Source organism: Cylas formicarius, unplaced genomic scaffold (assembly GCF_029955315.1).
Source record: "Cylas formicarius isolate icCylForm1 unplaced genomic scaffold, icCylForm1.1 PGA_scaffold_3__17_contigs__length_32017465, whole genome shotgun sequence".
Lineage (NCBI taxonomy): Eukaryota > Metazoa > Arthropoda > Insecta > Coleoptera > Brentidae > Cylas > Cylas formicarius.
Window position 1 is genome coordinate 20,037,580 of NW_026844326.1, and position 14,192 is coordinate 20,051,771.

The following is a 14,192-nucleotide window of genomic DNA, read 5'->3' on the forward strand; positions in this document are numbered from 1 at the left end:
CTAGCGCGCGGGAAGCGTCACTTTACCGCGTCAGTTTCGTTTCCCACGGATCCCGGCTACTACGGACATTTCCGGGAATTTACCGCACGGGTTTGGCGAAAATGTTCCCAGAAACTAACGGTCGTAGAAAAAGTATAGTATGCAACACGTTCGGTAAACTTTTTAACTCACTCGTTTATTAAACATTCGCTCTGCTCGTGTCAAATAAATACTATAATAGGGGTGAGTTATTAAGATTTCATTGATCATTTTAAAGGATATTTGAATTTTTCAATTTATTGCTCTCTAACATTACATTCTCTTAAACGAATTGCGTAGTTTGAATTAAGCTTTTTCATTAATGAATGAATTATGGTGTTACTTTATTCCCTTATTATAACATCTTTAAATTTGGACTATATACCTTTTGGGGCATACAGCACAATGAAGTTTATATATCCCTGATCTTTTGATTTTATTTATTGGACTTTTATTATTTTTTATAACTGTCCGAGAGAATTATTACTTTTCGAAGTTGGACACTTCAACAAGAAAAAGCTTCTGTTCGAATCTGAAAGAGAAGTTTTAAGATGATATGTGTAGATTTGATATAAATATCATTGTCTTTGACTTTACATATTTCTGCGTAATAATGTTCAAACGCTCCTTACTCCATACATTAGGATCGCTAAGGCAATGGCTGAAGCCGACGTGATGCTCCTACAATCGGGCGATCTTTTTATCTACAAAGTTTATCTGTAAACGCCCACCAGAGGTCACGTCTGTGTTTTTAATTTGTTTCGATGCCCACCGTCGGGTAAGAGAAAAAAAACGATAGAGGCGGCGGTACTCCAACTTGATAAGCATCGAACATAAGAAGCCTTAATGGCATTGTCTCGGCGGGTTCGTATACAAGTTATGCAAGTTTTATTAAACCCGTTGCCATAAAAGTGCATCCATCGAAAGGAAATTGACAAGCGGCAGATGCACGACGCGACCATCCGCTGTCGAGAATGAAAAGGGTGTGTTTTTTGTAACTTATTTTTCACAACAAGTCTTAAGAGTTCGTCCAAAAACAAGCATTCTCCTGTAATTTCCAGTTTCTTTTTACAGGGATACACAATATTCATTATGTTTGTAACATAAGTTTGCGTCCGTCCATCGTTGATTAACGCAATAACTCAATTTTCCGCACGATCTGGACATTATATATGAGCAAAGGTTTCAGTATTTCGTTATTCTGTAAATACCCTGAGAAGTGCCTACTTGATCCCTTTAGATGATTATTTCAACCGTCGGACAATTAAAAAAATATATATCTGTCATCATGAACATCATTTTCGAACATTGGAAATGTATGTTCGGCTCTTTCTTCCCGTTAAGCTGGGTTTGATAATGTTCCTTCCATCTAGTCAGGCGAATGTTTGGAATATCGTTTTGTTTTGCTTAGAAGTCAAGGCTCGTATAGTTCTCCAGGCTTCTGTTGATCTTTCAGCCTTCAATGAAAAACGAACCGCAGGAACTTCCAGTCACCGCTGTGTTTTGCTTTTGCCCATTTCATACGCAGATTTCGAGGTGGTGGTTCAAGGATTTGATCTTATAGATATATACTGGAAATGGCAGCCAATAATTGAAAATATTTTAAAATGAATTATATCTTGAATCGATAAATTCAATTTTATTTCTGTATAGTCGACGACCCAGTGAATCTTTAATCAAACCCTTCATTACGTACGCCAACATTTACGTACCCAACCCGCAATTAACCCCTGGGAACAAGGATACATTCCGGGGGGTATCAAAATTCATTAAAGCGTCTTCGTCACAAAAAATAGTCACAAACAGAGGTCGCGGTCGATGAAAACGTGCAATTACGAAGGGGGATAAGGAAATAAGCGAAGCGCCGGCGTCGCTTCCCTTATTTCTTTAATAATAGGGTCCTTCCAATCTATCTCAAAATCTTAAAAAATATTACGATCCTGTGGAATAAATAACTTCATTTAATATTAATTGTTATGTTATTAAACCGACTATAAAATAGTGAAGAAGGAATCATCTTATTATTCTTCCCCACATCTAACATATATGCCTATCATCAAAAAAGTACGAAGGGCCCTGGGGTAGGACTCTGTAATTCGTTTTATGTGAAGAAGGAGAGATTAATGGTAATGGAGAATTTTTAAACTTTGTAAAGCGCTTTCGGATACGTACGGTAGAGCCGAACGTATTTTTGAACTTCAAGGCAAAAGATCGCTAAGAGGTTCTCTCTAAAACTCGCATCCGTTGCACGTATTTATATATTTAGTTTGTTTTGAGCGTCGATTATTTTACTAGTTTATTCGAATTTGTCCAAATTAAGAAAGGCACATCGATTTGTTTTCACAATTATTGAAGAGGTTGGAGCCAAAATAATTTTTTAAATTTAAAAGTGTCTGCATATTTTATAGTAAGGGGTGTTTTTTTTCGATGTATAGAACTTTAAGTTGCAATAAAACAACGATGAATGGATTCGATTGACATGAATTTTATTTATCCGAAAGATAATCTTGTGGCATTACATTTTAAATATGATTTCTGGCATATGAATATGAACATAACAAATACCTACCTGTAATGCGGCTATTCTGTTCTATATTTTCTAATAATTTTAAATTAAATTAAATTTGCCAAAACGAACTAACAAACATTAGGCGACCAAAATAAAAAGCGATAGGTTGCGATTTTCTTCATCATTGTTTCTGTTTTTAAGACGCCGGGTACAATTCTCCGTGCCCGGCCGACGAAACGAATCTTGGCGAATGATAGTCGAGAATTCTAGAGAAATCTCTTTCGCATAGGAATATGATATAAGTTAGAGAGTCTCAGTCCTGGTTCACCATACAAAGACTATTGATATTTTTTACAAAAATGGTAGATTTTGAAACATGTATAACTACAGGTTTAGCGCCTTCTCAAATAAAAGGGGAGATTTATGAAACGGTCGAAGCAGTAGACACCAACCGGTCATCCAGCTCCAAAGAAGCTAAAGGTTTTGGCGAACGTTTTTTGGGGAGTTATTTTTATAGGTTACCTTCCTCCTTTGACGAACTCGATGTTTTGGTTTATAAAGACTATATAACGAAATTATTTATTAGTCTTTTTTAAAAACGCAAAGCAGAATTAGTCAGTACCAATGATGTCACAATTTATCTATCTAAAAGCTATAACATAAGGGGTCGGGACTTATCAGCTTACCCTCTTACGTAGTGGGTTTCGGCGCCATCATTTAGACTATAACATAAGGGGTCGGGACTTATCAGCTTACCCTCTTACGTAGTGGGTTTCGGCGCCATCATTTAGATTGATGATCAACATTGGGGTTCATTTGATAAGCGTTCGTCTAATCCAAAGGTTTTGATCGAGTTGTTTGCTTTTAGATGACCGTCCCTTCTATTTGTGTTTGTCTTTCTTGAGTCTTATTCTACTTTCTACTCTAAAATACACAATTATGCTCCGATCCAGCATGTGTAAATTGTCGCTTTGGACGTTTCCGGTGTTTTAGTCACTGGTTTGCTAGGGATGGGCATTTGACGTTGGATTTGACGTGTCAGGTCTGATGGTCACGTGGACCAGAGAATTTATTCCTGCCGTTTCCGTCATAGAAAAGTCTGTTCATAGACATAACAAAGTTACTGATACAAATTAAGGAAAGGCCCGGGCAAGCTGTAAGAATGAAATATGGCCGAACAGGTCCGTACTTTGCTTAGAATTTGTCAGCATCCCTTCTTTTTTTCCTCGCTGGGATTATTGACAATTTTCCATACAGTTGATGTGCGCCGTTTCTTCTAAAGATGCTTGCTTGCTGGCACCACGTTCAATGAGAGTCAAATAAACATTGTTTACAACTTCCTTAGTCTCAATAGAATAGTGTTTTCTACATTTGGGTAGGAGCATCTCCTGAGGTACACAAGACTCACGCATATTTTGCATAATTCGCACAGGATTCAACACACGCTGTATTACACACGAAATCAGAATGATTACTAATAAACTTAAACTAAGTAGTATACCAAACCAAAGAATATTAAACACAGGTAGGTATAAAATTATTTTCTATTAGGGACCACAGTTTTACTTGAATTTAAATTCCGAAACTTTAGGTAATAATCTTGTTGCATTGTATGTTAATGACCACCCTTGGTCACTTTCTTATATCTTTGAACAGACCATACGTGGTACGCAACATGTTAAAAAATTTCATTCGTTCGTGATAAAATAAACTCGTGACTAAAATGTCGTTTATCCAAGTGGTTACATTTGTGATTATGCGCTGCTCGTATGTGCGATTCACGAACGTTCTATTCAGAAAGTTCCTCCGATGTAGATCATTATTGATCATGTGTAAATTTGGTTAATGTGTTTTTGAATTACTCGGGTCCTTCGAGAGTGTCCCCGTCGTTATATTCAATTAAATATGCGCCATAACAATTATTTCGTTTTAAGGTTGAATGCCCGGTAAATAAAGCGCTTTAATGGCGCGTTATAAATAAAAGACGATCGATTAAGGCGAACGAAGTGAATATTTATTAACGTCAAAATTGTATGCACTCGAATTGTAATAGATACGAGTTGTTACAAACACGGCGGCGGGTTTGGAATGCGAGAGGCCCGTGAGTTAGCGGAAAGCTATTCAAATTGTAAACTTTTGACTCTGAAAAGGCGTATATAATAATAGAAGAAATTTGTGACCGCTTCGTATAACTGGATATCCGATTTAACCGCGGTCGGATTGCAACTTAATGCCGGTTCTGAAAATTTAATTCTCTCAAATACCTCAGAAAAAGTACTTAATTCTTCGAGATATTAGGAAAAAACTGCGAAGAACATGAAATCTCCTCCGATAAGAACAGATGAGTTTCAAGTAAATAAATAAACGTCCTTATTGAAGATTATCATCAGTCAAGATAATATATGATCTTATAATATAAGAAGAATTTTTATCTATCGAAGCAAAAAAATATTATGTTAGTGATTTGATTGATTCGTGCACTACGAGTTGGTATTCAAAAATATTGCCAAAAATCACGGGCCAGAGAATAGCGGCTGGCGAAAACTCGTTCTTCCAACTTCGGAGGAAATTAAAACACGCCAGCCCCGCTTGTTTATTACGGAAAATGAGATTTCATCCACACGACGGCATCCGGAAAACACCCGCCGTGGAAGGAAATTTTACTCCCAATTACCCCCGTGATGCCGTCAACCCCAAAATATTATCCGAACCTGAGACTGCCGCGCTGTTGGCAGGTTGACCTTTTTTTAGAAGTTTTTTTTTTAAACTTAAACATTAAACACAACAATAACAATAAACTAAACATAAACCGCCGAAACTTTAATTAAAAAAACACGTTATTTTAGTAGTGTGTTTTTAGTCACTTTTCTGAAGGTAAAAATTACCCGAAAGCTAGGTGGTTGTTACTTTCCGAGATATACGTACTTAACTCTCTTAATTGGCCATCACTCTCTGTCATTTTTTAAATTATAGTATATGCGAAAAAATGTAAAATAGGGGGCGACACTTTGTAGCCCTTTTACATAATGATATTTTCCTATCGAATTCAATAAATGACACCAAAACACGCAACAAAGCAAAGCTAAATTTATAAGGAGGAATTTCTAAATTGAAAATATTTCTATTTGGATACTTTTGGGTACTCTGTTGGTTTTTTCTGCTAAACAAATTAAATCTTATTCTTAACTTAGCCGCACTTGCTAACACATATTTATAAAATACGAAAGATCAAATTAAACTAAATTAAGTATTAATAATACTTTGTTTGGCAGCCTTTTATCCAAATTTATTCAGCACCTTCAAATGATTAACGTTATTTTCAGATAATATGGTGCCGCCTGAAAAAGAAGGTAATCAACAAATGTGACGATGTATTATTGGCATAAATTTATATTTATTATATTTTTTTATTTATGCTAGAGTCCACCATTTATAACAGCCTTTATGAAGAAAAGTCCCGCAGGATATAAAACAATGAACAATGATATTGATGAACACTTTTTTACGACCAAAGTTTTGTTAATTATAGGTTATACCGGAACATACCGACAAAAAGAAATTATTAATATATGAATTGACGACATAACAGTCAAACTGCGCTTTTGGTTAATATTCCAAACACATACATACAATAGGTAAAGCTCCTTTTAAAAAAATTAAAACTACATGATGGCTGAAGTTTATCTCAAGTTCCTGAAGGTTACATTGAGCATTCTGTTCAGACTAAGATTAATATAGCTGACAAAATTCGAATGAAATAGCTGCAAGTGTTAAGAATTGTTAACCAGTATTTCTCATAAATATTTAATAATTTGTCGATGGTACAACACTGAGCTGTTTTTAATATATATATATATATATATATATATATATATATATATATATATATATATATATATATATATATATATATATATATATATATATATATATATATATATATATATATATATATATATATATATATATATATATACAACACTGAGCTGTTTTTAATATATATATATATATATATATATATATATATATATATATATATATATATATATATATATATATATATATATATATATATATATATATATATATATATATATATATATATATATATATATATATATATATATATATATATATATATATATATATATATATATATATATATATATATATATATATATATATATATATATATATATAATATTTATATAATATATATATATTATATAAATATAATATATTGTACATAACGCGTCCCGAAAGTGCTTTTACTGGGCGCCTACGACTCTTGCAATTTGTCTATTCGTCCAGTACAGTGGCACTTTTTGGACCTATTACGTAAACAGCTATTATAGTTAGTCTTTTGTCAGCAGCCGGAAAAATTTCTTAAACCATTCCCACAAGTATACCCGCATCATAACTTGGAATTCTCGCATGTGACTGTTGTAAGTTTTGTTGCTTTTTAGGTCTCAAAGTGGCCCCATAATTTATTTAAGCATTATCTTCGTTATATTAATGAAACTAAAAATAGTGATTAAAAATAACAAATTAATCTCTTAACAATGTCGATCAAAAAGTGAAATCGAGAGGTTTTTTGCATTTCCTCGACAATAAAGTATAATACGGATAACATAAAACTTTGAAATAGTGAGTGGCGGACCTTTTTTACTCGAAAATAGCGTTTAGATATCTCCCGGCACTCCACAATGATTCATTGCCTTATCATAGATAACAACAATGAATGTTTGAGATATTTAGAAAACCCGTGTTTTTCAAAAACATAAAGCATATATTTATGTAAACTTTTATGATTGCTCTTGATTTAGTGATACGCGCTTGGATTACGGCCTATAATGCCGTAACCCCGATGAATATGATTTCCGACCGAATTTTTTTATGATCAAAAAGCAGCGCCCATTTGGCAGGATGTGTCATCAATATGTTCTAGTGTGAAAGTGGAATTATGAAAATGGATAAATGCCAGATAAATACTGTTTCTTAAGGAAAATCGTTCATTATTAAAACAAAAGTAATTACTGACGTAAATTTGTTCTTTTCTTTGCTGAAACTTTGTTTTTAGTTCGCATTGCCTACGGAAAACGGTAAAACATGAAAAAAGAGCTGGCGAGGTGTTTTTTCGCGTCGGCAACGCTGCAAACGCGTTATGTCGGGGGCCCGGGGTTGCGTCGCTGACATCCAAAAATTTAATCTTTGGAGCAACAGTTGATAGATATTCACCCTCACGCCCCAGTTGTTACCCTCTGTGTAGCGCTGTCGATGTTTCGTTTGGCCCAATTTTTTTTGCAAGCAAGGATAACAGTCTCCACCTTATTTAGTATATGAGCTAACTAGTACATACATATTTGTAAAATTAAAGAAACAAAATAATTCGAATTTTGTGACATGGCCGGTATACATTTTTTTATCTATTTTTATTTAATGTGGTTTGGGGGTGTTCCGCTGCAGCGCATTTTCTTTTTAACCGGAAATTTCAAAAAGAATTTAAAATATCTCGTAAATCTGAATAACTTTTGTTTTGAATCTTTTTAGTATTTATCAGCATTGGCGAGTTTTGAATAAAATACGCTGTGGTAAAACATGCAACACCATCACTATGTTGTTTCCTAACGATGAGAGTTATGAAACTGAAATTTGCAATGACAGTGGTCATTAATTATTGTTATATCGCAAAGTTCAGATAAATTGCAATGACAAGTTTTGAGACCTTCATAATACCTCCTAAATTAGGATCACACTAATTTCCATATAATAACGAAATTAGTTTGGTGCATGAAAGACATATAGACATATCCAAATAATCAAGATCAAGTAAATAAAAACCTGTGTAGAAGCAATAATAAGATGAAAATAGATAAATTGTAATAAATTTATAATATTTACAATACGACTTCATTTATAAATTTTAGTCATGTTTTTCTTTGGTGAACTTATGAGGTTGCGTTTATCCTCGCGTGCTGAAGTCCAACTTCAGTCACATTCGCACATAAACTAATTGAAACTATTTTTGTAACTCCGATGGCCAAGAACTTTAAACGCATTGAGAATAATAACTAATCCGTTTATCATTTTCAATAACGAATTTTGCCAACAACTGCTGGAAAGTAGCTATAATGTTAATTTTAAATACTAAGCACAGGTAGGTAGGTCGTACTACTATGGAATACGGTAAGACTACTAAGATTTACAGTTCAATAATGATTATAACTCTCTGGCATTAAGAACCGGCGTATTCAAATGTCAGATGGAACAATTTTTTTAAATTTTTTTGTTTGTCAAAACAATGCCTATTGTCCGTTTTTCATAAATCCTTTGGCTAGTTCATTTTTTTCTAAATATAAAAAGTATTTCATAATGTGCGATTAAGTTCGTGATTTTGTAAAACATCGTAGAATTTATTACTCCACAGTACCCGGTATTTGTAATCTGCAGCAAACATTTCTGCTTTCTAAATGTTCGACTTTCAGAAAAATATGTAAATTCATTAATATATTAAATATCAATAAAGATGGGTAAACCACAGAGGAAGTATACTGTACAGTATTAAAGAAATCCAACGAATTGCAGAGGAATTCCAAAGAATTCAGCTAAGAATTATGCATGTAAAAGAATTGCGGTGTAGACTCTTCTCCCTGCGGATTACTCTTCGATTAAAATAATCGTCAAAGTAGTAGCGGAGTAGAAAACGTAACAATATACAAGGTATCCCATCGATACAGTGGGCAAGATCCGTAAAACACTCGGTATAAATACACTCCGCAACTTTGCGAGCGACAATTCACACATACAAGCATAAATCACTCGAACTCGTGAGTGGCATTTTAATAAACCGAATTGTCTTTCTCGTAGGCAACGTAATATATACTGTAGTTGTTTTACTTTGCTCCGGCAAGTTGGCTCGTATATATATCTAAAACGTGACGTACCATACAATGCGACACAATAAATCGAGTTTATAAATTGCTTTTTTAATCAGGGCTAAGTGCGGTTTCATATGGGTAGGCTGAGAAAATGGAGCACTTAAAGCCCTTTAAACGCGTCGAACAATGTATATTAAATCCATTTCATGATGAACAGTTGTGCCGCTGTAGGGAGGACGAGTCAGCAGTTTTATTATTTTGCACTGGTTGGGCGTCCCCAAGAGCTCTAATTCGGGGCCACTCTTTCCAACATATTTATAAACGATCTTATTATGACGCAGAACCGCTTATAATAATAAGGAATCCTACAGTAATTTAGTAAATAAATGTAGAAAAATCATAAAAATTCATAAAAGCGTGATCATGCTGATTTTATTAAATATGGTACCCTAATAACTATTACAGTCATAATAACAAAAGTAGTTTTCTTAATTGTAATAAATTTTATATAGTTTAAATTAATTAGTTCGTTACATTTTTGCGTATTGAGTCTTTTAAAAAGTTTCTTAAAAAGGTGAAATTTTTGCATACTCACAGGTATAGAACTGTATTCTTACATTCTCTTAAATTAATTGCAAGCTTTTCATTAATTATGATGTTCTTTTATTCACTTATTAAAACGTTTTCCCCTTGATATAACCACGAGCTTTTGATTTTATTTGTTGGACTTTATGCTTGGACTTTCAAAGTAATTTCCTTAAAGAAAATTCACTTCAGTTTCCGAAATGTAGTAAAATATTATATTTAGGAGGTTCTTTAACTATTTAGAAAAATCATTTTTAAACAGTTGCAGTATTGTTATGAAAAGCTATTTGTTTGATAATCTTTAATTCAGTTGTAAAAGCTTTAGAATTTAGTTTGGTATGGAGGTCAATCTATAATATCAGTATAGCAAGGTTTATGAAAAATGGAGAAACTATAAAATAGTATTTACGCAGCAAGTAAACGGCATTTGAGTCACAAGTTTGTTTGGCACGAGCGGAGCGCAGCTGAGCGAGTGTTTAATAAGCGAGTGACTTAAAAAGTTTACGAAACGTTTTGTATACTATACTTTTTATACGACCGTTAACTGTCCGAAGTGGCTCGGATCTATGAAAAACGAAACTGACGTGGTATAATAACATTTTCCGTATGCTAGATCGGTGTATAATAAGGTATTTTATAGAAGGGAGTAAAAAAAAATCGTTATGAATATTTAACTTAGATCTACATTCTTTTAAAATGCAAATAAAATTAAATTTCCAATGATTTTTTTCTTTTCGTTGTATTTATAGTTTTGTATTTTGGTTTAGTTCAATTTAAGCGTATTGGTCACGTTACACAATCTATTAAAAAATCCATTGCTCACTTAAAAAGCTTATTTGGTTCTAAAAATATTTTAAATCAATCATTGTGTGATTTGATAGTTTTATCTTCTTTTAACCACTGTGATGTCGTTTATGGCCCATGTCGGACAGCGGCTGTCTCAGAACGGATTAAAAAAATCCAGAAATAATGTCTAAGATTCATTTTTGGGATTAAACGCGGCAGGTCTGTTAGTCATAAACTGAAGGAAGTCCGATGGCTTAATATGAAAAATCGACGATATCTCCATAAACGTAATCTCTATCACAAAACTATAAGATTGAAGTCTCCACGCTATCTTTTCAAAAAAGTCAGCTTTCGCACGGACATTCACAATTTAAATTTAATATTTAAAGGCCTGCTCACCCCTCCACGTCACACATCTAGAATTTTTGAGAGATTCTTTACATATGGCATGGCTAAAACATATAATTGGATCAGTCTCTTAAATTGCTAAACAATACCTTTTCCACACACCTGCGTGAAATATTATTATCATTAAATATTTGTGTGAGTCCCTCTATTTGCACAGATCGTACTAGGTATTTATTTATTTATTTATTTTTTGATGTGTATTTTTCCTGCCTAGCGCCGCTACCCTCTTCTTAGGATAGGTTTAAAAACGGAGCCACAAAATATCTTATTTTGTTCATCCGAACCGTGTCCTTTTCATTGTTTATCAATACGTGAATAAAATTATTATGATTATTATTGTATACCGAATAATTGTTATGGAATTTTGTTATCCGTTATTATTCTCGATAAATAGAAATTGGTAATGGCAACCTCTTATTTTTCCAGGGGTGCTGGAGGAGATTCAAACGTACTTCGGTGTCAACGATGGTCGCGCGGGTCTCCTGCAGACCGCTTTCGTGGTGAGCTATATGGCCTTCGGGCCGCTATTCGGATATCTTGGCGACCGGTACAGCAGACGGTGGCTGATGAGTTTCGGGGTGTTTTTATGGAGCGTCACCACCCTATGCGGGTCGTTTATGCAGGTGAAAAGAAAGATGATATCGTTCATCCGTGAACCAACGTGTGTCTTGTTTTAGAACTATTGGTGGTTCCTCCTATTCAGGTCGCTGGTCGGCATAGGGGAAGCTAGCTACTCCACTATAGCTCCAACCATTATCAGCGATCTTTTCGTAGGAGATATTCGATCCAAGATGCTCGCGTTGTTCTACTTCGCGATTCCGGTTGGAAGGTGGGCATTTACCGTTATAGCTTGTTTCTTAATGCGAGAGAGTAATAACATGTTGTTCAGATAAACTGTAATGATAATTTTCCGTATTTAATTTTGTAAGACTTAAATTAGAGTCACATTAATTTGCATACAATAGAAAGACAACTTTGGTTAGTTTTCTCAGCAACAAATTCAGAACCACTAGCTTTATTCTCAACACCATCCCAGGGAAATTAAACCAAACAAGGTTAACAAAGGCAACAAAAATATTACAGGAGACGTCCTGTAATCATTGAATATATTTAATTATTTATTTAGTAATAACAAAAAAAAAACACTTTTTTTTATTTAAAAATACCTGATCATAAATTTAGCATTGTTTTGTTGGGATCTTTTGCGATAGAGATCTCTCTGTAGGAAGATATCTTTATGAAACAATTTTAACGTAATTAAAAAATTCTGTTGAAAAAATTTATGAATTAAAAAGCTTCCCTCATCACTCTATTTATGCACGTTTATAAAAAAATATTTAAAAACGACAAACACAAGCTACAGAATATAAATGCATTTAATGTCACAAAAGAGACGAATCATTTTCCACATATATCAAAAAACACGAAAAAAAAAATAGAATCAATGAATTTCAATTGAAGGGTTGAATTTTACGGTGTTCTAAATTATTTGATAGGTTTTGAAATCGAAATTTTGACTATGAATAATCCAAAAAAAAAATGAAAATGTACTATTTTTTATTTCCCGCTAATTTTATTTCGAAGGATTTTTTTAAATAAATCGCGCTTGGTTTTATATATTTTTGTCCTCTACAAATAATTTCATAAGACAATTAATTACTGAAGTTCTACCGCAGAGTGGCGGTTTATAAAGTTGTCTTTAAGCAGGCTGCCGCCCGATTCTAAAAACCTTAAACACAACTGTCAACAAGAATCAAAGGAGCGAGGAATATTTTTACAAGTCGATTATTTCCTGTCGCGTGTCGGATGCGTTTTCTATGAATCATTCTCGTGTTTTTTTAGTACGCACTCCCGTTACGCGATAAATCAAAAGGCGGGGACCACCCCGGTCGGCCGAATGAAAAATTCCCACAGGCCCCCTATTTATTTCCGTAATAAACTTAGACATCGGATACAATTTGGCAACGTCGGCGGATTTTCTTGGTGTCATCTTCAAAGGGATCGTTAAACGGGCCTATTCGAGTTCCACAAATAATCCTCCCAGCGCGTCATAAAGATGCATTTTAGCGGTTAGGTGCGGCTTGATTGTTCCAAGTATTACACGATGTTCCATCTTTTCCGACGCCCAGGAAGTTATCCTTAAAAATAGAGATATATTATTTTCACTTTACTTTTTTATGAAACAAATGATGGCTTAAAAAAGATTTCTTCAACCCTTTTCGTTTTTGAAACTTTTGCATTGCGCATAAATCCTGATACTATAAAATGACGACTGAGAACTTCCACACTTTCCTTTTCATACCATTTTTTTTAACCATAATTGTACAAATTGTCCAACAACTACAAAATGCTGAAAATCAACAAAGTATAAAATAAACACGCACAAAGCAGAACACAAAATAGAGACACGCTGCTGCTGCGAGTCGATGTTATCCACTGGTTACCTAGGCAACGGCACCGGCCCACCGTAGCCACAATGGCAATAGTCACGTGCTGTCCCATTCTGAAATTACGCGCACTCTAGAATCAGTTTTTAAATGGCACCTGTAGTTTTTGAGTAATACGAGGAAATTTTTAAATAAAAGTTATCGGACCGTACTTTTCTTTTTAATTGGTCACCATAATAAATATAATTTTCGATATTACCTATTCATTTAAATATTTATTAATGTATATTAAGTAGGTATTACTCTGAAAATATCTTAAAGTGGACACCTTGTACACTTTAATTCGTCTTGTACCAAATCACTCCCAGTGGATGTCTGGTTTAGTAGTCATACTTTATTAGAACGCAAATTTTGATAAAATTATAAAAAATGGGGTGTGAGTACTTAAAAAAAAACTATTTTCTCATTTAAATTTTTAATGTTACTTTTTCACCACCCTGTAATTATTTATTTTTAAAATATGAACACAGGACAGAAGGATATTTAAATTTAAAATGTTTTTAGTTGTTCACGAAAACGCAAATACTTATTTGTTTTAAGGGAACGCTATCAATAGATAGA

General features: G+C 33.7%; 1 protein-coding gene across 3 annotated transcripts in view; it reads left to right on the forward strand.

The window, feature by feature from the left end:
* The window catches only part of LOC132699133 (protein spinster), a 53,559-nt gene that overhangs the window by 26,063 nt on the left and 13,304 nt on the right, over nt 1-14,192 (forward strand). For all 3 annotated transcript variants that reach the window (XM_060665657.1, XM_060665656.1, XM_060665658.1), the window contains 2 exons: nt 11,611-11,807; nt 11,862-12,013. In XM_060665657.1, coding sequence (XP_060521640.1) covers nt 11,611-11,807; nt 11,862-12,013 — 349 coding nt within the window. The remainder of the gene's footprint in view (nt 1-11,610; nt 11,808-11,861; nt 12,014-14,192) is intronic.